This window comes from Pelophylax lessonae, assembly GCF_965119305.1.
Source record: "Pelophylax lessonae genome assembly, chromosome: 11".
NCBI classification, from domain to species: domain Eukaryota; kingdom Metazoa; phylum Chordata; class Amphibia; order Anura; family Ranidae; genus Pelophylax; species Pelophylax lessonae.
Window position 1 is genome coordinate 46,233,466 of NC_138778.1, and position 25,197 is coordinate 46,258,662.

Consider the following 25,197-nt stretch of genomic DNA (forward strand, 5'->3'; position numbering starts at 1 on the left):
CACTTACTCGATGGGAGAATACAATACAGCGGAGTTGGCAATCTATTAAAACCATTAAAATGCACTTACAGTGACTTTCTGATGTAAATGGCATATAACAAACAAAAACCGCCAGCGTGCGGAATGACGTCACATGTGTGGCCCCGCCCAACACGTTTCTCCGTAATAAGCGTCGCCTTGGGAAATGGCCAATAACCAATGCTATGAATGAGGGTCACCAAAAGCCTTCTCATTGGCATGAATAATATGCTGAAACCTGTCTTCAAATTAAAAAAGGCAGCACTCTGAAATGATATAATGCTCGATGATTATGACCTACCTCTAGTGATTGGATTGGGTTTTCAGCCTGTCTTTCTTGTTATGAAAGACTGTTGTTCTTGTTATGAAAGACTGTTAGAATCTGACAATCTAGCTCGTTACATAACGCCCATGATGAGAAAAACGCTTTTGGAGCTAAAGTCTGATAATTTGATAGTCTGTACACAGCTTTCAAGAGCCGATCACAACAGTGCATGCAAAATTATCCAAAGACAAGCTCAACATATTTTTTCATACGATAACAGAAAAAACGATTTTCAATTAATCAGTACAGTATTTGCTCCTGAAAAATCAAGTGACCAAGGCTGCACATGCTCGAAAATGAAAGAATACATTACAATACAATACATTACGTAATCGCGGGAAGTTGTATTCTGTCTTATGGGAATTTTTGTAACCCTTTTGCAGTACCCTATTCGTTTTCGATATGAGACTAGCATGCAAAAAAAGAAAAAAACACAACAATGATTCATCTGATATTCTCATTGTGTGTACCAGGCTTAAAGTGGTTATTAACACCATTCATGAAATTTGACCTGGGCACCTTTATCTTTACTGTTTACTTATCTCTCTCCAAAGCCCTAAGTCCCATGTCTTTCTGTTGCTCTGTTCCTCTGCTATCAGCATGATAACTTCTAAAAAGTTCTCTGGCACAGGAGATAAAAGCAGCTAGAAATTTGTATCCGGTGGGTGCATAGAGATAGATAAGCAGAGAGCTGGTCTATTCACAGCACAGCTGCATGTTTCTTCGCTCCTCTGCCTATGTGGAGGGGGGGGGTGTGCCTTTCCTCCAATCAGCTGTCACACAGTGTATGCCAAGACTCCACACCCAGTGCTGGAACGGGAAGAAAAAATTCTAACACAATGTTCACTTTCTTAACAATTTCTTAAAGCTGATATAGCAGGTATACAAATAAAACTTATGTAGGGAGATTTGTCTCATCTCTGTGTATCATCTGAGGCTGTATACACCCATTTTAAATATTTGACCTTTCAGCATCCGCTGCTCTTGTCTACAGGAGAGAAACACACAATTGTTTTCTCATTGTTTAAGCAGGATTTTGAAACGGGGCGTCTAAAGTTGGTTATACACTATTATATTTTCAAACAAAAATTTGTACAAAAATTCTGAGCACACTTGATGGCTTGAAGAATGTCGCTTGAAATTAGTTCAAAATTCTGCTTGCTTTTAACATTCGGTTTTGGATTGAATGGACTTTACCAAAAAACAAAAACACACAATGTTACCAATTTGTTCTTTCAAGAAAAATTTCATCCTGCTACTTCAAATTTTCTCATCACCGTGGTCAAAAACAGACATCAGTTTGACCCCAGGATGCTCAAACGAATGTTCTTAATATGAAAAATTTCAAATTAAATTCTACTAGTGTGTAACCATCTTTGTTGATCAAGCATATGTCTTGGCAATGGTGGTACTAGGTACCTGTTTTACACGCTAATTATAGTTGGAGAGATACTGATTATGAATTAGAATTTATGGGCAGGCCAGTCGGCACTTTAATGATCTTGCCTCCACAAAGCTCTGGCCTAGTGGGTCTACCGGAAAATTCAATCTGTATCAGAAAGTAATGCTTTGGTTTTTTTTGGAGTAGCTCTCTACTTACCCAATGTCTGTCCAGCCAATATTCGTCCATTTTCCCCAAGAACAGCTCCCCTTGCGTGCCTCTCATTCAGATACTGTACAAAAGCATATCCTTTGTGCACTGAGCATCCCACCACCCGGCCGTATTTTGAGAAGATGGATTCCACATCACTCTTCTTCACCACTGCTGTGTTCAGGTTACCGATAAACACTCGTGAATTCAAGGACTTGGGATCGTTTTTGTTGGTGATGTTGCTGGTTGCGGCTTTCAGGGACATCTTCTCCCCTGAGGCTGGGGACAAAAAGATGAAGGTTAAAAAGTAGGAAGTTTAGAAATGAGGAAGTAAAGCCAATGTGCACCAGATATAAAGTAAGCATATAGCATAACACTCTTATATACCAATTTATTATAATTACAATTATCTTTCTGTTTCAGTCTGCTGCTGCAGATATTCATGCAACTATAGCACTCTGAAGGCAGTATCTATATAGAAAATTACGGAACACTAATTGTGTGCTTGTTTGATTGGTTCTGTGCTTTACAGAAGCCTACATGGAGCTTGAAGACAAGCCTCCCCTGCAACAGTGACTTTTGGTGACATCCCTAAAGCCTGGTACACACTGAGCGGGTTGAACGTAAAATAAACTGTAAAGCTCAGGATGCTATACTAACTATTCAATGTTAGTACAGCAATCTCCCCCATTAAGCTATTGTGTTCTGACAGGGAAACTTGGGACTACCCCCCCCCCCCCGCCAAAACACATCGGTCAGCGCTTTCAGCCATTAGTGGAGATGCTGATCGGCAGACATTTTTTGGTGATGCCCCTTCAACAAAAGCTGTCCGAACTGTTGGCTTTTGTCGGACCTGTTGCCATACACATTGAACTGCCCGTTTCCACCCGATATTCAGCCCGTGTGTACTGGGCTTAAGACTAAAGGGAGCTAAAGATGCCCCTTTTGTTGTTACACCCCTGAGGTGGTGGGAGAGGCCGATCCACCCACACAGCAGTCAGTTTGTTTTCTAAAGCAAACTCAACCTTTTATAACTAAAAAGCTGTCCTTAAGCTTCTACTCGAAGAAGGAGGAAGTAAAATGAGGGGAAAAAGTATTTGATCCCCTGCTGATTTTGTACGTTTGCCCACTGACAAAGAAATGATCAGTCTATAATTTTAATGGTAGGTTTATTTTACTAGTGAGAGACAGAATAACAACAAAAAATCCAGGCATTTCATAAAAGTTTTAAGTTGATTTACATTTTAATGAGTGAAATACTGTAAGTATTTGATCCCTATCAATCAGCAAGATTTCTGGTTCCCAGGTGTCTTCTATACAGGTAACAAGCTGATATTAGAAGCACTCTCACACTATCTTAAAGGGAGTGCTCCTAATCTCAGCTTGTTACCTGTATAAAAGACACCTGTCCACAGAAGCAATCAATCAATCAATCAATCCATCAATCAATCAATCAATCAGATTCCAATCTCTCCACCATGGCCATGATCAAAGAGCTGTCCAAGGATGCCAGGGACAAGATTGTAGACTTACACAAGGCTGGAATGGGCTTCAAGACCATCGCCAAAAAACTTGGTGAGAGGGTGGCAACAGTACAGTAGGTACAAATATTCACAAATGGAAGAAACACAAAATAACTTTTCCTCCAACTGATAATAATTCTGAGGCTCCATTCCTCCCACTGACACCATCGATGGGGTAGTACTTTTCCTGCTGCTAAGACAAATAACGAGGCACTATTCCTCCCACTGACACCATTGATGGGGCACTATTCTTCCCACTGATATCAACCATGGGGCACTATTCCTCTTGTTAAACTCAACAATGAGGCACTATTCCTTCTGTTTAAGCCAATGATGGGTCACTCTTTACTCCCTCTGATGCTGGGACATTTCCTACTTACACTGGCCACAGTCTGAATCCACCTAAATCCTGAAGGACAGTAAACTGGCCCTTTGTTAAAAAAGTTTGGAGGCCCCTGCTCTAGAGACTTGCTCTAGAGAAACCCTTTCAATTATTTTTGGGTCTCAAAGAACCCCTGCTAAAATAAACTAATCTGGGGTCACTGGGAAAACACCCCTAACATTGATAACAAGATTATTGGTAGCATGTTGCTGCCTCTGCCGAAGGATGTTAGACCCAGAACTGTGCAGGCACTTTCAGACAGGAGATCAATTAGCCACAGCTCAAGGGACCCCTAGTAACCTTTGTAGGAACCTTGGCTGAAAATGGCTGGTTGACCTCCTATCTGATATTAGACCCAGGAACTCTGCAGGCACCATAAGATAGGAGGTAAGTCAGTGCCACAACTCAAGGAACCCCTAACAACCTCTGGAGGAACAGTGGTTGAGAATGGTTGGTTGATCTCCTATCTGACATAAGACCCCAAACTGTTCAGGCACTATTAGATAGGAGGTCAGTCAACCACAGCTCAAAATACCCCTAGCAACCTCTGGAGGTACCCTGGTTGAGAATGGTTGGTTGATCTCCAATCTGACATTACACCTGGAACTGTGCAGGCACTATCAGATAGGAGATCACTCAGTGCCACAGCTCAAGGAACCCCTAGCAACCTCTGAGGGAACGCCGGGGTTCTATGGTACCCTGGTTGAGAATAGCTGATTTAGTTTACTTATGAAGGCTGAGTGTACAAGTGTCAGTACGTCAGGCTGTAGTCCATATCAGGGGCCAAGGCTGACATTACTGCTCCTCCATAGATGTACAATGTGAGTGACCTGTCACCCTAGGACAGAAGGCATGTTATTGGTAGGATCACCAGATGAAAAAAAGCCTGAAACTGGTAAGCTGCTGTACATAGAATGTTTGTTTTTGGGTTTAGATACTCTTTAGTTACTAGTAGAGCTAGCCATTTACTACTAAGAACCAACCAGCACTTACTGCCTCCCCTACCTTGGTCAAGAGGAGCAGGACACCCAGTCCTCCCAGACATCTGAACCAATCCATGCTTATTGTGGGAAAGCCTGACCATCCCATTCAGAATAGGAAATGTGGAAAATATGGAGCTGTATCATTTTATGTGACTGTTACATTTAGGTCTTTAAACAAAGACATTTGTAATATTGGTTTTCTAGCCCTTTAACAGGCTGAATTGGTAATTTTTAGGTACCATTTTTAATTGTCGCTTGGGATTTGTCCAGCCCTGCAGTATATGGTGCATGTGTAGCGATGCAAGATAATTCAATCTTCTAAAACATCTCACTAATTGCCTTGTAAAAGCCTGAAGAGTATGACATGTTTATTTCAATTTACAGTTATCTCTTCGTAAACAAAGAAAGCAGCCATGCATGTAACATGCAGTATACTGGAAGTGACATCTCTCCAAGATCTACTTCTGTTACAGTGATGGATGAATATATAAATACATAAAGGGGACTGGATTACAGCATGACATAGTTTTAGGAAGACGTGTCTGCTGTCATTTATTCTTTATTCGAGCTCTATTAAACACTGTTTTTATATAGAATGGCCATATAACATAAACATGTACGTATACTCAGAAGTTAAATAATAATTACTTTTTAATGTCTTGCCGCTGCATAATGCAAATCTGTGGCGGCGTAGAGGATGGGAATTAAAGCCCACACACTGCTCATATCCCTCTATGGGAAGCAAAGCTTTCTGTGCAGTGAGTGTGCTCGTCGTGTGCTCCCAGCACAGTGAGTGAGTAGTCAAAGATTGCTCTCAGTCCGGGGATTCCGCAGGAAAACTATTCCAAGCATGTGTGTGGATTAGGATCATCGCCTCTGCGTGCGTTCCAATTACCAGATATGACGTCACTCTATCGTCCCTGCTTGGCGCGTTTCGCCCCTCCCACTGGGCGTCTTCAGAAGAGGATGCATGCCAAGATGGCGATCCTAATCCACACACATGCTTTGAATTTTTTTTAAGTGTATTTTTTTAATATTTCCAATAAATTAAACAGTATTACGCTATGGAAATCTTTCTCCTATTGGATTTTATACCACAATCTTGTTGAGAGCCCTATTATCGAAGGAGAGGAGAGGAGCCATATCTACGCACTTTGCCTAAGGATGCAACCCATGCCTGTTTGAATATTATTTTTGGTGAGTGGGGATTTCAGGAGGGGAACACGGAGTGGCACCTTGGATCTCACTAGAAGAAATCATAAGCATTGGCACTTTGTTTGCACTGATGGACTATATTCAATGCACTGGCACTTTTTATACATAATTTATTATATGTCACCTATACCCAATGCCCATGCTGTAAAATAGAAGGCTCTATACTTACATTTCTGGTGGTGGCCCATGTGCTGAAATTACATTCTATCCTGCTCAATGGCCTCAGCAGGTATTTGACACTTTAGGTGCATATATGTTACTGTTGCTGCCAGGGCCACTGATAGGGGGCACCAGCCCTCTTGCAGGGGGCCAAAGCACACAGGGGGGCCCACACAGAGAGGGGGATTAGTCATGGACAACAAATACAGAAATCTTCCTCCAGCACCTGAATCTGATCTGTCCCTCTCCCTGCTATCAGCTTTTATCTGTTGAGAAAGAGACAGTTGTCCCTCTCTAATCCCCCTCCCTTGCGTGGGCCCCCCTCCCAGCACTTATCCCTGCTCAGGAGTTTATTTGTAAATTGTAACTTTGTTTCTCTCTCTCTGTCTCTCTGATCACTGAGCTGCAACTGCCCAGCCTGTATATTTTTCTCATCTCATCTTCTTTTTTATTTAACATATTTTTTTTTTTAGATTTAGCAGGAATTATGCAAGTTATGTTATATTTGTGTCTGATAATAGTGATTTTGTTGTAATTTTAGCTAAATTTATCTTTAATATTTTCTTGGGGGGGCCCTGCCAGGTAGTCTGTATGGGGCCCCGCGATTTCTAACAGCAGCCCTGGTTGCTGCATGCTGTGCTTGATCTTGCCAGCTGGTATGTCCTGTGGTAATATTTGAGTCAAAGGGAGGAACCACAGTGTGCAGCAGGAGAGCAGGTATTCTACACACACAAAAGTGTGGAATACATGCAGCAGCTGGGGAGCAGCAAAAAGATGACGTTTCAACACACGGCCTGCCGAAAAAAAGAAAGTATAGAGCATTTTACAGCCTGGGCCATATGTATAAGTGACTCTATAGTAACAGAGTCACTTTAAGCCTTACTCAAGCATCCCCATATGCATTGCCTTTACTGGCATGGCTTGCTACATCCGGGACCAACTGCCTACAAGTGCACTTTTAAGTGATAGAAAGATGAACAACGTTAACAACAGTGACAGTGTTATCTCTCTGGTTTACTGCAGGAGCATGAAAATTGTAATTGGGCCCCCTAGAAATCTACTGGGCCCTAGGATCCTGCATAGGTAGCCTTGCGAATGATTGGGTTATGGCTTCCTGTTTTAAAGGCCTTTGGAACTGTGTCAATGGTCATATGTTTTTTAAATCATTCAGAATTTATTGATAGGTACCCTTGACCTCCCTAAATTTGAACAGCTTCAAGCTGCTTTTGCATTTCCATAGACTTGTATATGGACATAGGCGTGTGCACAGGGTGTGCCAGGTGTGCCTGAGCACACCCTAATCACCCCTTGTGGTGCAGATTCCCCCTGTTTAGACGCCTGATATTTCCCCTAAAGCTCCCTAACTGTGCTAACAAAAAAAAAAAAAAAATTGTAAAAAAGAATAAAAAATAACCATAGAACTACAGACACCGATCTCTACCCTACTGACATCATCAGTATATACACAGGGATATGTGTTTGGGCTTTGGGGTGCACACCCTAATGCAATAGGCTGCGCACACCTATGTATATGGATGGAGGCAAACAAAAGCCCCTCAACACAGCCCCTAACAGCAATTGGAATGGGTTTTCTAATCCACCCAATTAAAGTCAAACCTTAGGGATGCCGCCATATATATTTGTGTGTGAGGTATTGTAGGAAATAATCAGCTGTCAAGGCATTAGGGCATTTCAACTCATTTTAAAATCCAGTGGCCTTTATAAGTGCATTTGGACTACAGCCATGTTCTTTAACATAGTCACTAGTCTCCTACATAGATCCTGATAGCTTTATAATTTACAGAAGGAGGTACATTATCTCAGCCCTAACTAACCAATATACTCCATGACAGGGGGCCTCCAAACTATGGCCCATGGGGCACATCTGGCTCACTGCAAGAACTTTTCTGGCTCGCAGCAACTTGAAATATTTAAATATTTTTTCCAAACCAGATGGTTATACAGTTGACACGAGCAGTTGTGTCCGCCACAATCTTTTCTATATGACTGGGTCCCAGCCTAGCAAACCCTCATTTTTAGTCACCTGGGCCATATGCTTTAAGACCTTCAACCATAAATATTCAATGCAACCTCACCCCTGGGATAATACAAATCAGGTTTCTGCATGTTGACTTCAACATTGTAAAATGATCACGGTGAAGAAGTAGCATCGTATGTGCACACGTGTAAACAAATCATAACAAACCAAGTTTTCCACAACAAATTGGGCAAGGACAGTATGCCATGCATCGCATGCCTCCACTCTATATAAACGACTTGTGTCGAGCTCTGCTTTTTGTATCTCTATGAGTAACTATCATCCTTGCACAAATCCTGATATTTTATTTTGCTAAAAGTTTTTTTTTATTTGAATGAAAACCAAAAAAAAAAGCTTAAGTTATTGCGCTAACTAGACTCCAACTGTCATTTAATGGGGCACATGGGAGGACCAGGAGAGTCCCTATGATGCTCCCTGATCGTACTCTTTTAGCTATTTCTACTTTCTTCCTTTTTTGGTCTCAGAACTCAGTTCAGATGCCTATAGTTCATCTATATATTCTTTGCCCAGCACTGCACCCAATAGTGGATAATAGCCACATCTAGCAGCCTAGCTACACTGTTACCAGCACTACCACATGTAAGTCCCTTGCCACTGAGATCTCATAAGCAATTTTTGCCTGATATGACTTCTTTTGTTTGACTAAGGGTCCTTTCACACGAACGATCCGATCAGATCCGCCTGTCAGTTTTTTAGGTGGATCTGATTGGATCCTCCATGCATCCCTATGGGGTAGTGGATGTCAGCGGAGACATGTCCACTGACATCCGTTGCCATCTGTATCCGATCCTGTCCGTGACGGTTGGAAACCCTATTTTCCATCCGTCCAGGGGATCGGATCGGATGGGATCGGGTCAGAGCGGACCGCCTCTCAATTCCCCATAGAGAGCAGTGGGGCTCGGACACCTCCCTCTCCGCACACAGAGCGGAGCAGGAGCTGTCACCTGCCTGCTCAGCGGGGATCAGTGTATCGATCCCCCGTTGAGCAGCATGGAGTCCGCCGACGGAGTGGACCGTGTGAAAGGAGCCTAATAGTACATATATTTTTACATACAGTGATCCAACTGAGAATACTTGGCTTATTTTGATGCCCCCTGTGGCCTTGCAGGCCATGCAATGGCACCCTCCATCTTAATTTGAGCACACCTGAGGCGGCATTCATTTTCTGTTTTTTATAATTTTTTGCTTGTCCATTTTGATGGCAGGATATTGGATCGGGTCAGTACCTATTCAATGTATGCACCATATGTCTATATATATTATGTTGAATGAATTTGATTATTCATTGCTTGTTCTTGCGTTGTAGAGTACCTCCATACCTACTTATGAACATTCTTGAAGAAGATTGTAAACCCTCAATTTCAAAATACATTGAATGTCTCATCTCATTATTATGCTTGGTTGAGGTTTTGGTATCCATATTACTGTATACTGCTGTATTGTCTATACAGATGTGTACAATCCACATTCTTTCATTTTCAATTATATTTTAAATTGATATGTAATAAAATTTATACTTTTATATATTTACGTCTTCTGGAGCACCCTTTGTCTGATATGCTTATAATAGTCCTTATGCCAATGTAGGGTCATTTTTTTATGGTTTGATAAGGGGGGGAGGGGTCCTGTTGCTCTGAAATAGGTAGCCACACCCACTCCACTTCCTGTCGTCATCATCACCCAGCTGAGAGAGGTGCTGATTGGAGCTGCAGCCATCCTGCTACACTTGGAAGCTGCTGCTGCCGCCTATGTTCCAGCCTGAAGCCTGACAGCTGTACTTCCACCAAGATCTCTGCTTCAGCCAGCCGCTTGCCTGCCGAGCTATGCAGCCTCACAGTGAACCTATGGGGGTCTATATGGGTTTATAACAAGCCTTGATCAACTTTTAAAGCCGAGTTCCACTCAAAAGTAGAACTTCCGCTTTAAGTGGTCCTGACCCCCTGGCATGCCACATTAGGCATGTCATTTTTTTTTTGGGGGGGGGAGCGGGTACCTAGTTTTGACAGGTACCCACTTCTGCTCGAGTCACCTAGGCGGCTCGAGCGGAAGTTCTCCCCTGCCCCTCCCTCCCTGCAATCTTCTGGGACACGTCACGGTCCCAGAACATTGCTAGTCCATTCAGGACATGCAGTGTGACTTGCGCATGCGCAGTGCGCACCCGGCTGTGAAGCCACAAGCTGTCACAGCCGGGTGCCCACACTTGAGATGCCATGGGGAGAAGATGGAGAGAACTGAGGCTCCCCCCTGGCCGGATCACTGGACCGTGGGACAGGTGAGTGTGTGTTTATTAAAAGTCGGCAGCTACACTTTTTGTAGCTGCCGACTTTTAACCACTTTACCACCGGAGGATTTTGCTGTCTTACGTCTGGGCCACTTTTTGCGATTTGGCGCTGTGCGAATTTAACTGACATTTGCGCAGTCGTGCGACGCCGTACCCAAACAAAATTTACGTCCTTTTTTGTCGACAAACAGAGCTTTCTTTTGGTGGTATTTGATCACCTGTGCGATTTTTACTTTTTGCGCTATAAACAAAAAAAGAGCATTTATTTCGAAAAAATAACAACATTTTTAACATTTTTTTATATGAAATTCCCCCCCAAAAAAATGTAAAAATCAAAATTTTTTTAAATTTTTGGCCAATTTGTTTTCTGCTACCTATGTTTGGTAAAAAAAATCACAATAAGCGTATTTTGATTGGTTTGCGCAAAAGTTATTGCGTTTACTAACTAAGTGAAAGATTTCTGTCATTTTTGGTGTTTTTTTTTTTAACGAGTAATGGCGGCAATCTGCGATTTTTTTGCGCAACTGCGACATTGCGGCGGACAGATCGGACCCTTGATCCGATCTGTCCGCCGCTTTTTGGGGGTACCAGTGACATTACTACAGTAATCAGTGCTATAAATATGCACTGTTACTGTAAAAATGACACTGGCAGGGAAGGGGTTAATTTTATTGGAGAGGGAGGGGTTAATGTATGCCTGGTGCTTACTGACGTTTGTGGGGGGAGGTGACTGAGTGACACAGGGACAGATCGCATGTTCAGCTAAGCTGAACATGCGATCTGACCCTGCCTGTCACTTAGGAGTGACCTTAACACAAGTCGGCGGATCTCCAAACTCGATTCCCCGACGATCGGGGAAGAGCAGCAGGAAAACAGCGGGATTACCGCCTACAGGGGGAGAAGTCCAGCGATATAGATCTACGTCGCTGGATGGGATCGTGCCACATTGCCGCAGTAGTGTCAATGTGGGCGGTCTTAAAGTGGTTAATAAACACAAAAGTCAGTGGAACTACGCTTTAACTAGTGAGTGCATTTTTATTGTATTTAATTATTTTTAATAAATTGCTGCACCTAGATGGAGGCGCCCTATTGTATTCATTTTATACAGTTTATGCTTTAGTTTATTTTCTTGTATTGTCACATTTTTCATATCATATTAATTACAAAAAGAGCCAAGTAAAATGTATTTAATTATTTATGTTAAAAAGGTTTTTTCGACCTGCGAATATTGTAAAATGTACAATGTGGCCCTCGTACCGAAAAGTTTGGTGACCTCGCTCTATAAGAATAGTAGTCACATATAGCTCACATGCCTGTCATTGTTGTGATCTTTTGACATCCCTACACATGGCGCGTAGTAACCTTGCCGCGACCGCGCTCTGCTCTCGGGAGAAATATAAGCTGTTACAATGAGCAATTTATTAAAACAGAAGGGAAGGCAAATGATTAGATTTTGGGCTCAGTCTGCATGTGTCAGTCATCAATTAAGCATAAAAAACACTCAGTGAACTGATGGCTTGTTAAATGAAAATCATTTCCTGACAAGAGGCAAAGCTTTTAGAAATGTATTATTAAATCATGCAATTATGGGATTTCAACTGATGAATGAGAGACATTGATCTGTGCAACGTCTGGCTGCATTGGATCTGCAATGTAAGAGGAGGAGTGATACACACAATGTAACACAACATATAAGTGTATGTGTGTGGCTGTATCATTGCTTGCTAAAACTAAAATAGCTTCTGCATGGTCTCGAAATGCATAAAGCGGATTGATAAAAGGCGATTTAAGAGCTGCACTATGAAATAATTTTCATGTAAGAGCTGTGAGAAGGTGGAATAGGCGGAAAAGGTTTTAGCAGACTCACGACCATTGTTTAAAGTGATTGTAAACGATCCCCCTGTAAAACCACCCATTTAGTTTAAAATAGAAATGAAAGGCTAAAAATATTTTTGTATAGATATAAAAATACATTATAAAGACCTTCTTCCCCTTTTTTATAAGTGATCACATTCCCTCTTTTCTCAGCTGCATACAGTAAGAGGTGGGGAAAGGAGAAGCAACAGCATGCTGAGCTTCCCAGTGAATGGCTGTGCAGCGGGGGCGTGTTAGGACAAGTCTGATCATTGGAGGAGAGCAGGCTGCGTTCCCAGCATAGCTAGAGAACTGATCAAGGTGTGTTCTCCTGATTAGTGTGGTCAGTTTTTAATAGGAAAGGAGAGGGACTGGCATGAACGCCAGGGATTTCACATAAAGGAAACATACAAAGAGAACAGGATACCTTCTCATACAAGCACATGGTACAGCAGGGGCATAGCAGGAATATGAGGTTTTGGAGTAACAAATACTTTAACCACTTCCCGACTGCCGGCGGCAGTTATACTGCGGCAGGGCAGCCCTCCTGCGCGAACTGATGTAGGTATACGTCGGTCATGCGCCTGTAGCTAGGGGGCGTGCGCCCGCCCCCCACTCAGCAGCGGGAATGCCAATGCACGGGGCAGGCGGCTCCAATTGCCGCCTGACACCTGTGATCGCTCCCCGCTGAGAGAGAAGAACGGTCAGCTGTTGTAAACACAGCTGACCTTTCATCTCTCTGCAATGATCACAGAGCTCCTGTGATCCTTCTATAAAAATGACATAAATCTTTCCCGTACTTAGTAGACGCGAAAACTTTTGCGCAAACCAATCAAGATACACTTATTGTGATTTTTCTTTTTACCAAAAATATGTAGCAGAAAACAAATTGGCCTAAAGTGTTAAAAAATTTTGATTTTTAATTTTTTGGGGGGAATGTAATATAGCAGAATGTGAAAAATATTGTTTTTTTTTTCCAGAATTGTCGCTCTATTTTTGTTTATAGCGCAAAAAAAAAAAAATGGCACAGGTGATCAATTACCACCAAAAGAAAGTGCAATTTGTGGGGAAAAAAAGGACATCAATTTTATTTAGGTACAGTGTCGCACGACCGCGCAATTGTCCATTAACCACTTGCCGACTGCTTCACGTCTATTTACTGCAGCTTACAGGCAAAGCGACCTAGACCTACATCGCTCGTCCACGAGCCTATAGGGGGCGAGTTCGCATCGCCGCCGGAGCACTCCCGCCCCTGCTCGTTCCCTGCTGAGCCAGTGCGTGTGACCGGCGGCTCCGATGGCCGCCGGCCACTCGCAATCTCCCGCAGGAGAGGGAGAAAGACAGACGGCTATATGGGATCGCATGTCTCTGTGGTTACTTCACTAGCCATGCCCCCTAACAGTTAGAATCACACCCCTAGGGACACACTTAACCCCTTGATCACCAATAAAGTTAACCCCTTCCCTGCCAGTGTCATTTTTAAAGTAACAGTGCATATTTATAGCACTGATTACTGTAGTAATGTCACTGGTACCCCCAAAAGTCTCAAAAATGTCAGTCAGGGGTCCAATCTGTCCGCCACAATTTCGCAGTCCCGCAAAAAAAAAAATCGCAGATCGCCGCCATTACTAGTTAAAAAAAACCCAATGAAAATGACATAAATCTTTCCCATAGTTAGTAAACGCAATAACTTTTGCGCAAACCAATCAAAATACACTTATTGCGTATTAAATACGTAAAAATATGTAGCAGAAAACAAATTGGCCTAAAATGTTAGAAAATTTAGAATTTTACATTTTTTTGAGAATTTCATATAAAAAATGTGAAAAGTATTGTTATTTTTTCAAAAATGTCGCTCTTTTTTTGTTTATAGCGCAAAAAATAAAAATCGCACGGTTGATAAAATACCACCAAAATAAAGCTCTATTTGTGGGAAAAAAAGGATGTCAATTTCATTTAGATACAGTTTCGCACGACCGCGCAATTTTCTGTTAAAATCACGCAGTGCCGAATCGCAAAATAGGGACTGGTCTTTGAGCATCCAAATCTTCCGGAGCTAAAGTGGTTAAAGTAATGCAGTGCTAAATCGCAAAAAATGGCCTGGTCCTTAAGGGGGCAAATCCTTTCCAGTCCAGAAGTGGTTAAAGGAGATAATTGTCATGTCTGGTCTGACCCTGGTTGCTGCTAATTTTGGGAGTTTCTTTATGTGCAGGAGAGAAATTTGAATGACAATTGTAGACTAAAATACTCATTTGCATATTGAATGTCTAATGTGCAGGGAATTAAAAATGGACCAGAATGCGCAGATAATGGTGAGATCCAGTCCCCAAATAAACTTGCCAAACACAGAAAAATAATGCCCATGGGACTTTTAGTGGATCAGGCCAAAGTTAGACAGTTGTATAAAAAAGTATTTGACAACTTTATTGTTCACATTCAATGTATAATATAAAAAGCAGAAATAATGAAAAAAAAATGTTTTTTTTTTTTTAAAACATACATAGCAATACAGAACACTAAACATGACTGCCCAGATATATGAATAGTAAACAGATACTGTAAGATTGCTTCTCAACGCGTTTTGTGAAACAAAGTTCACTTCATCAGGAGATTTTCCAGTTAATAACCCACATACAGCAAATATGACGTACAGAACATCACTTGTACATTCTAGCAAGTCATCAAAGATAAAACCAAATTGAGGTAGTCCCTCATATAGGAGTCAGTGCAATGGCTAAGTGCCAATTAGAACAGTCTTGCCTGGGAACTGGGGGTCGCCAATGAGGGAACCCAATGGGCAGGCAGAGGGGCCAGGCAGGGCCATCTTACTGAATGGGCACGCTGGGAAGTTGCCCGGGGGCCCACCTACCCAGCCCCACCCAAGCATTATTCCCAATTCCCCTTTGCATCCCGCTGCCGAACTTAGCAGGTGGCAAACACCTGTCGGCCCTGCGCTGCTTTCAGGCCACTTGGGCCATGGAGGGGGAGCCCACAACTGCAGGAATGCCTCCACGGGAACAGGAACACACAGGACAGTCGAGTCTGGCTCCCGTCCGTGTGTGTGTTCACCGGACCCAGCCACCCAACTTGGAAGCTGTCATTAGCCTGGCACTGCTGTACCAATAAATATCGCCTTATCAATAATTAGCATTTTTATTTTCGTGGGTGATTGTGTAGGCAGGGCCCCAGTGCACTGCATTGCCTGGGGCCCTTTAATGCTCTTAACATGGCAAGGGGGGCCAGGGTAAAGTGGTACAAAATGGCCTGTCAATCATAATGCCCAAGAGGAATGGTGAGCAGTCATCTGTGGCCCCTGCAATCAGGTGAAGAGTGGAAGGTGTGCAGCAGGGTTCCATAATTCTTCAGGGTAAAATACTGATTAAATCAGCCATTCACCAATTGGGAGCAATACATTGTAAAAGCAATCAGGGCCACTCAATGTACCATTGGCTATAAGTAATTATAGCAACATTACTGGGATCTGGACTTTTTACTAAAGAATGGAAGATCCAGATGTTTGACAAACAGTGGAAAAACACTTAATCAGGAAAACGTGTTGTTCTATCTGGCCGTTAAATGGGCTTTAAAAATGTGGTGAATCTTCTCACAAGCATTGACCTGCCAATGACTGGTGAATTGAACATTTGTCACTATAGCCATTAGTGGTATAAAGCAATTTGTCTCTAAGTAAATTGTAGCACACTTTATTAGGATTTTTTTGCCTTCCCTGGATTAGCTAAGGGGTTAGGGACCCTGATTCTCATAGACATGTCTTCTTTCAATCTGAGTAATGCTTTCAGGCTTGTTCAATAGGGTAACATCAGCCATAAAAAATGTTTATTTCATTGATCAATTATCTAAAATTGTATAGGTTGTTGTGGAGTACTTTCCTTTGCATGTTTGAGTTCTCTTTGGTCAGTTTTAGAAGCTTGCAACAAGCTTGTACAAAATTGAACACCTACAACAGAATTTTTACTTAGAGCCACAAAACGTTTAGGCTGGGTTCAAACTGGTGCGAATTGGATGCGCATGACAGTGACCGGTCCACACAGCTCCGGGACAGTGACTGGCTCCTAATAGAGCCAGTTCACACAGCTCCGGGACAGCAGAATGGTCATGTGCATCTTCTAGTCCATTTCAGGTCCCAATTCAGCCAAAAATTCGGACCAGAAACGATGAACAAGAACGCATCGGACCCTCTGCTACGAGCCGCTCCACACTTATTAACCACTTGCCGACCAGTCACTGGGACTGTACTGCGGCAAAGTGGCTAGATTCCATCCAGCGACGAAGACCTACGTCGCTGGACTCCTCCCCTTGTGGGCGGCGCTCGCGCGCCGCCGGAGGCTCGCTCCCGCTGTTTTCAGTCGCAGCGGGAGTCGGGCCAGGGGAGGAGCGGCGGTGATCACCGCCGCTCTTCACGGATCGTTGGGGAATCGAGTTTGGAGATCCGCCCGCTTGTGTTTACACAAGCGGGTGGATCTCCTAAGTGACAAACAGTGACAGATTGCAGGGTTCAGCATAGCTGAACATGCGATCTGTCCCTGTGTCATACAGTCACCTCCCCCCACACACGTTAGTAAGCACCAGCCATACATTAACCCCTCCCTCTCCAATAAAATTAACCCCTTCCCTGCCAGTGTCATTTTTACAGTAACAGTGTATATTTATAGCACTGATTACTGTAGAAATGTCACTGGTACCCCCAAAAGTGTCAAAAATGTCAGTCAAGGGTCCGATCTGTCCGCCGCAATGTCGCAGTCCCGCAAAAAAAATCGCAGATCGCCTCCATTACTCGTTGAAAAAAAAACCACCAAAAATGACAGAAATCGCAATAACTTTTGCGCAAACCAATCAAAATATGCTTATTGTGATTTTTTTTTACCAAACATAGATAGCAGAAAACAAATTGGCCAAAAATTTAAAAAAAATGTTGATTTTTTTACATTTTTTTGGGGGGGAATTTCATATAAAAAAATGTGAAAAATATTGTTATTTTTTCAAAATTTACGCTATTTTTTTGTTTATAGCACAAAAAGTAAAAATTACACAGGTGATCAAATACCACCAAAAGAAAGCTCTGTTTGTGGGAAAAAAAGGACGTAAATTTAGTTTGGGTATGGCGTCGCACGACCGCGCAATTGTCAGTTAAAGTCGCACAGTGCCGAACCGCAAAAAGTGCCCTGGACGTAAGACAGCAAAATCCTCCGGTGGTAAAGTGGTTAGTAAAGTCTGTATTTGTGATTTGTACCTACCGCTAAGCTTATAGTATATGATGCATACTAGCATATTATGCCATTGCCTTACAGGGGATTTTTTTTTTTACATTTATTTCAGATTATTACCACTTTTACACAACGCTATAAGTGTTAAGGACACAGGGCAGACTATCTAAACCAGTGGTTGTCAACTTTTGAGCTAAAGAGGGCCTCAAATGCAGCCCTTGATATCACCAAAGGACCACACATAATGTTTAATTTATATAATGCTTGACAGTGCTGTCCAAAACTACAGGCGGTGACAGAGGAAATGGGATGGTAGAAAGTTTGGACATGCTACGTTTTTGGTTAGGGATATGCTGCAGAAGAATATGAAAGTGGGAACACGTTACATGAGGCTAGTAGAGATCCCACTACAAGCTGCTAAGGGGCATATATCAAAGGGCCGCATATGGCTCTTAAACCATAGATCGAGTACCAGGGATCTAAATGCGTATGTGTGCTTTGTTAGTGGATCCCCTTATGCAAAAAATGTGATCCTGCAGCAGTTCACTGGGTAATGGAATCCTGTACTGAAGAAATCAGGTGGCAAGCTGTTAGATCTCAGTTATTTCTAATCTGGCCCAAACGAATCCCTAAAACTCTTGGCCCTACTTCTCCTGTAGATCACAGGAGTGTACTTGGTTCTGCATTCCTGTGACCCAGATTCAGCCATCAGTGGGCTAAAGTCCGTTGCCAGTTGACATCACTCAGCTCAGGCTCTGAAGGAATCCTGACTTTATTGTTGGGATTCACCTAGGTGGTTGAGCGACAGCTGGCTTGGCCTCTCAGCATGCCACTGAGAGCCTGAGCCAGCCGCTCTCAACTCCTCCACAGTCTGGCACTCCAGTGAGCGCTGGAGGGGCAGAGAGCCGGTGACTAACAGTCACTGGCTCTCTGCTCAATGAAGACCGTAAACTGAGCAATCAGCAGTCTTTGATCACTCAGTACTCAGTGTAGAGCTGGTAGGGGACAGATAAAGCATCACCACCTAGGGGAGTATGTATGTTTGTTATTTTAAAATCCCACATTTCTCATGTAAAGTCTACATTTTTACATGCCTCTCTTTCAAGAGTCCTCTGGCCAGTCTGAAGATGTCACAGGTCTCTTATCCGATGACACAGTGCTCATCTAATGACGTGTCAGCATCACGCAGTGAAATAAAATTATAAGCCTAGGCTGCATGATGACTCGTCCTCAGGGGGTCAATGACATTCTGGGCTCTGAGGAAGTGGGTTGAATGACCCTGGCTGTCCTTAAACCTAGAATATTGAGGACATCTAGTGGTGGAAAATAATTACTGCAGGGGGACATTTAATGTTATTTTGCAGCAAAAAGGTGCTTTTTAATTTTTATCTTTATTGGGCTAATATTTTTTTGGCTAGGGTTTTGCTTTAAGATGATTCTTATCCATGTAATAGTTTTCTTACATAAGATAAGAGCACCTTGGAAGATATATGTACATGGTACATCAGCGGGGGAAAGATAGATGACAGAGGACAGCTATAATTGGAACACATTCATCCTAGTTTGGAGTTGTTTTTGCACTACGACGGAGATTGATATCATACCTTGTACTAATTAATAATATTAATTACCCTTATTGGGATGACACATACAAACACATCGCAGCATGTAGCCTCATGATCACTAATGAAATGTTCTCATATAATACATGTTTTGGTGTTCTAATGTTATTCGTTGATTAGTCAGCTTTAATTAAACTAATTTCTATGTCATGGTTAGTTTTGAGGGTTGCAGCAATCCCTGAAAAACAAAATGGTGGTGGATCAAGGTGGAGCAGCACAGAAGCAGCTGAACGCCTTTTTTTCACAGTCAAATGGGGGTTTTGAATGGGAATACTGCACCACAAACATGAGCCTTGCATTTGGCTCACAGTTGCTGTACGCCCCCAATCACTTGAATGGGTTGTGTTTGGAGGCACTCCTGCCTGCAAAATGCAGAACGGCGTTATCATTTTAGCTGTGATGCAACTGCCCATGTGTGTACAGTGATGTTTGGTCACCAATAAACAATGTTACCGGCAGGGGAGGACTGGGCCAGGGGGCAGGGGGCAATTGCCCCCTGGGCCTCTCTGATGCCCCGTAAAAAGGCTGCACCACTTCTGCCACAGACATGCCTAAAGGATTCTTGGTGAAGAGAAGTAAAAAGTCCCCACTTCTGACTTACTGAGTGCGGGATGAAGACAAGGACAGAGCGCCTGCCTCTCCACCCCCCAGCATTAATGGTGTAAACTGTCTCTGAGCAGAGGCCGGTTCCATGCCTCAATGGAGACTCTCCCTCGCCAGGCAGCTCCGACCGAGCTGTCCCAGCTTCCCCCAAATGCCCCCTGCTGGCAAGGTTTCGGCCAGTAAGTAGAGGGTGCCTGGAGCAGAGCTTCAGCCTGGAATGGGGGTCACGAGGAGGCTGGGAAGAGAGAGAGAGTGGGAGGGGGGCTGAGTCGCTGCACCATGGGCTTCTGGTTTGTACCTGCCCCCTGGGCCGAAAGTTGCCAGTCAGCCCCTGGTGCAGTGGTGCATAGTAGGAGAGCTTTAAAAACGTTTGTCGACCGCTCTACTTTAACTTAGAACACAGTTGTTAATTGGAGGCGTATGGCATTTTTTTTTTTATGCAGCTCTAGGTTAGACCTTCACCCTCTTCCAACACGTCTCTAAGGCTACGTTTACATGTTAGCATAGCGGATCGCGGGCAGAACACTGCGATTCTGCCCAGGATCCGGAAATCATTGCAAATCGCGGGACGCCTATGCGTTGCCGTTGATTTGCAATGGCACCCTAATTGCTGTGCGATGTTGCCGCAATTTCCGCCTGCCGAATTGCTGTAACATCGGGCAAACAAAATTGTGGGTCGTATGACGCCCCGAAGAAGCTCTTGTACCTTTTTTGGGGGTCATGCGACCCGCGATTTTGTTTGCGCGATGTTACCGCGATTCGGCAGGCGGAAATCGCGGCAACATCGCATAGCGTTTGGGGTGCCATTGCAAATCAACGGCAACGCACAGGCGTCCCACGATTTGCAATGATTTCCGGATCGCGGGCAGAATCGCGGTGTTCTGCCCGCGATCCGCTACGCTAACATGTGAACGTAGCCTTAACTCCACTGCTCCTTTCAACCTCTATACGTATTGCATTGATCTTTTCTTTTTTTTTTTTTAAGCAAAAATGTCTTGCCCCACTTTCCCATGCACGTCATTCCCCTTAGGCCCGCTGTGTCTCCCGGGATATGCACGTCACATATCCCAGGAGGCATAGCCTTCCATTCAGGAAAGGAGAAGGTCGGTCTGTCGGCTCATCATCAGGAGCCCTACCCGCTGAACCAGGAAGAGCTGGCGGGCCACTTGATGACGTCAGAAAGAACATGGCGGTGCGGGACAGAGCTGTGGCTGAGTATGAGAGGATCTCAACGGGACAACACTGGGTGGGTGAGTATTTGAAATGTGCAGATACCACCAAAAGGAAAGCAGGGGGTGAAAAAAAACTCCCAAAAAACAGCAGGCGGAGATCTGCTTTAACCACTTCTGGACCAGGACTTTTTCTGACACTTGTTGTTTACAAGTTAAAAATCATTTTTTTTTTTTGCTAGAAAATTACTTAGAAACCCCAAACATTATATATTTATTTAGCAGAGACCCTAGAGAATAAAATGGAGATCGTTGAAATATTTTTTATCACACAGTATTTGCGCAGCGGTCTTACAAACACAATTTTATGGGAAAAAATACACTTTTTTGAATTAAAAAATAGGAAAACAGTAAAGTTAGCCCAACGTTTTCTGTAATGTGAAAGATAATGTTACTCCCAGTAAATTGATACCCAACATGTCATGCTTCAAAGTTGTGCGCGCTCGTGGAATGGCGACAAACATTGGTACTTAAAAGTCCCCATAGGCGACACTTTCTACAGGTTACTAGAGTTAGAGACGAGGTCCAGGGCTCAAATTATTGCTCTCGCTCTATTGATCACGGTGAAACCTCACATGTGTGGTTTGAACACCGTTTACATATGTGGGCGCGACTTGTGTATGCGTTCGCTTCTAATGAGGACGGATCGCTTTCATTTTTTTTTTTCCTATTTCTTTTATCTTTTATTTATATTTTTCACTGTCCTTTTAAAAAAAAGGTTTTTAATCACTTTTATTCCTATTACAAGGAATGTAAACATCCCTTGTAATAGAAATAACATGACAGGACCTCTTTATTGTGAGATCTGGGGTCAAAAAGACCTCTGATCTCACATCTACACTAAAAAAGAAAAAAAAAAGGGGGGGGCACCTCTCCCGCTGCCCATAAAGGAGATCCCGCGGCAAATCCACCACTGGGACCACCCTTATGTGAAAGAGGACCGCCCGCCTTTTAAAAACATACCGGGGTTATGGCAGCTATCTGCTGCCATAACCCCGGTATTTAAAGTACCGACATAAAACTGCGGCGGTCGGTCTGTAAGTGGTTAACATGCATATACACATTGTGTCGTTTATAGGCACATTTTAGAGCAGGGTTCAAGGGCATATAGACAGAATGCCCTAAACATGCATTCAGAGAGGAGTTTTCTAGTGTATTTTACACCCGTATGCACGTAAACAAATCAAATTGTGCCTTAACGCCTAAATGCGGGCATACACGTGGAAATTTATTCTAATGGCTAGAATAAATTAAAGTGTTACAGGACCCTGCATTCACTATATCTGATCTCCCACAGTACACAGAACATGGAAATGCAATTATTTTAGTAAATATAAACTGCTAAACACCTTTCCACATCAGAAGTATATAGCAGTCTTTTGATTTCTATCAGTGTCTGGTTAAAGCTTGTAGGAGGACTTTTCATTCTCCTCGGACTGTCGTATGAGGCTGCAGGACTCCTGACCTTCTGTCTGGACAGTGCTGATTGGCCCTGTGCTGATCACATGCACTCTCCCACGTACAGGTACGTGATCCTGCACATAGTGGCCACCCTGCCGCAGTAAATGTTCGTGGGACGGTCAGGAACTGGTTAATATGCAGAGTTATGTGTAGAACAGTGAGACCATTTACTAGTTTCAAGAGCATGTGCAAAGCTGTTTGTTTCTTATAAAAATGCACTATTATTATTAACACGTTATCCATTTCATTTGAAGTATAAGGTTTTATTTACACGGCTATGAAAAAAAAAAACATATTTTGCATTACAGATCTAAACAGAGCTGCATTGGTTTCAATGGAGCCATTCGCACAGGTGTGTAAATATGAGCTGCTTTCAGATCTTTCATCTGGGCCCAATTTGGACATTGCCACTTAGGGGTGTACTCACTTTTGTTGCCAGCAGTTTAGACGTTAATGGCTGTGTGTTGAGTTATTTTGAGGGGAAAGCCATTTTAGCCCCCGTTCACACTGGGGTGACCTGTCAGGCGACCTGGTCGCCTGACAGGTCGCCGTAGGTCGCCTGCCATACAGAAGCTATGGACCCGTTCTAATAGGAGCGACACAAGTCGCTCCGACTTAGAAAAAGGGTCCGGAGCTTCTTTGGGGCGACCCGGAGCGACCTGCATAGACTTCAATGTTATGAAGTCCGTGTCGGCCGCTCCGAGGTCGCGGTGCGAGCAGCGCACCACGACCTGTGTGGTCGCCCGGGGAAGTCGGATCGCCCCAGTGTGAACGGGGCCTTACACTGTTATACAAGCTGTACACTCACTACTTTACATTGTAGCAAAGTGTCATTTCTTCAGTGTTGTCACATGAAAAGATATAATAAAATATTTACAAAAATGTGAGGGGTGTACTCACTTTTGTGAGATACTGTATATATATATATATATATATATGTAGCACCCTACAGGTAGGTGTGAGGTAAAGGTATAGTGGGCCTTGTCTGCCTAACAGCAGGGCTGTGATTTAATAGTCAGGTTGTCATGGCTTCCAGGTGTGCCTGCTGAAGGGGAAGTCTCCCCACTGGTTCCTGTGAGAGGCTTCTCATAGGGCGGTGGAGGAAACCGAATCAGGGGACTCATCCCAGCTTGTAACTACCCCAGGAGGCAGATTGTGCTGCAAAGGATTCTGGGAGTGGGTATAAGTTTGGGGGTGGCATGACACAATGTCTTTGGCGGGATCAGAGTCCCAAGAGGGAGAGAACGGCTGTCTCTCCTCCTGTCTGAGGAAGAGGATCTCCGGGTGCTGCCTGAAGATCCAGAGAGTGCTGAGCTAAGCTGAGGGGATCCGGTGTGCCGAGAACCTCCGGAGAGTCAGAGGGGTCCAGTCCCAGGAAAGCCTACACAGGTCGTGAGTACTGAGGATTAGGGATGCACCGATCCGATATTCGGATCGGATATCGGCGCCGATCTGGCCATTTTAGATGGATCGGGGGATCGGTAACATTGACCGATCCACTGACCGATCCGGTTTTTGCTTGGTAACGGCTCAGCCATCCCTTACTAGGTGCAGTAGTAGTATGGGATGGGAGCCGCTACTTCCTGTATAGGTCCGGCTCACAGGCGGAGTGATATCAGATGCACTCCGCCTGTGAATGGAGGAGCCGTACACATGAAGTAGCGGCTTTGCTCTGTACTGCAGCCGCTTGCTTTGTGTGTAGCTCCGGATCGGTTCCGGTATCGGCGATTTCACAACGCCAGATATCGGTATCGGGTCCAAAAAAGTCGGATCGGTGCATCCCTAGTGAGGATTGTCCCTGGGGGTCTGCATGAAGTTAGAGGGGACCACTCCGGAAGAGGTTTGGGGATCCAGTGCCAGCTAGTGGTGAGGACCCTGAAGTGACAGAGGGGGAACATAGTCAGTGGACCCTGAAGAGATTAAAGTGTAAAGGGGGCACCTGTGGTTTGGACCCTGAAGTGGCAGTTCACAGTGTGAAGTGCGCCAGTTGAGAGTTGCAGCAGTACAGAAACTTACAAAGGAGCTTTCTCAGCCAGTGCAGTGCTGGAGGAGCCATTCAGTGACTCTGAGCTGTTGCAGTGTTACAAGTCAAGCAGTTCTACAGTCCTGGATCTTCTGGACTAAAGTGGAGGATCCAGCACAGTTTCAGTAATTACACAGTGTTCAAGCGTCAGGAAGCGTTGGCTAGTGTCGGCTGGCGTCAAGACAGCGCTAATAGGCATTTTTGCCAGAAAAGTCCCACAATTGTATCTAGTTGAGCCTAAAGGAGTATCCCACTCATTCCCTTCTCCCATCCCCTTAAATACAATAAAACCACAAAACAAAGATGCCGGAGTTGTCAATGTGTCAGTGCTCACACCCAGGGCCGCAGCTCACAAGGGCTGGAGGGGTAGCCGGTACCGATGGCAGACCCACATCAGGCCACAGGCCTGGAAGACCTGCTACTATATATACACACACACGCTATATATATATATATATATATATATATATATATATATATATATATATATATATATATATAGTATTTTTTTATATTTTTTGATTTTTCATGTGTGGACACTGTTCCATTGCACAAATAATTAGTAGGTATATAGCAAGCGCTGTTTAATATTTACTTTTTATAGTTTTGCCATTTTTTGGAGGGAATAGACATCAGCTGCTAAT

At 43.7% G+C, this 25,197-nt stretch overlaps 1 protein-coding gene across 3 annotated transcripts in view; it reads right to left on the bottom strand.

Annotated features, from left to right (window-relative positions):
• Positions 1-25,197, bottom strand: part of RALY (RALY heterogeneous nuclear ribonucleoprotein) — a 323,405-nt gene that overhangs the window by 86,311 nt on the left and 211,897 nt on the right. For all 3 annotated transcript variants that reach the window (XM_082271197.1, XM_082271196.1, XM_082271195.1), the window contains exon 3: positions 1,944-2,213. In XM_082271197.1, coding sequence (XP_082127323.1) covers positions 1,944-2,199 — 256 coding nt within the window. In that variant the 5' untranslated portion in view covers positions 2,200-2,213. The remainder of the gene's footprint in view (positions 1-1,943; positions 2,214-25,197) is intronic.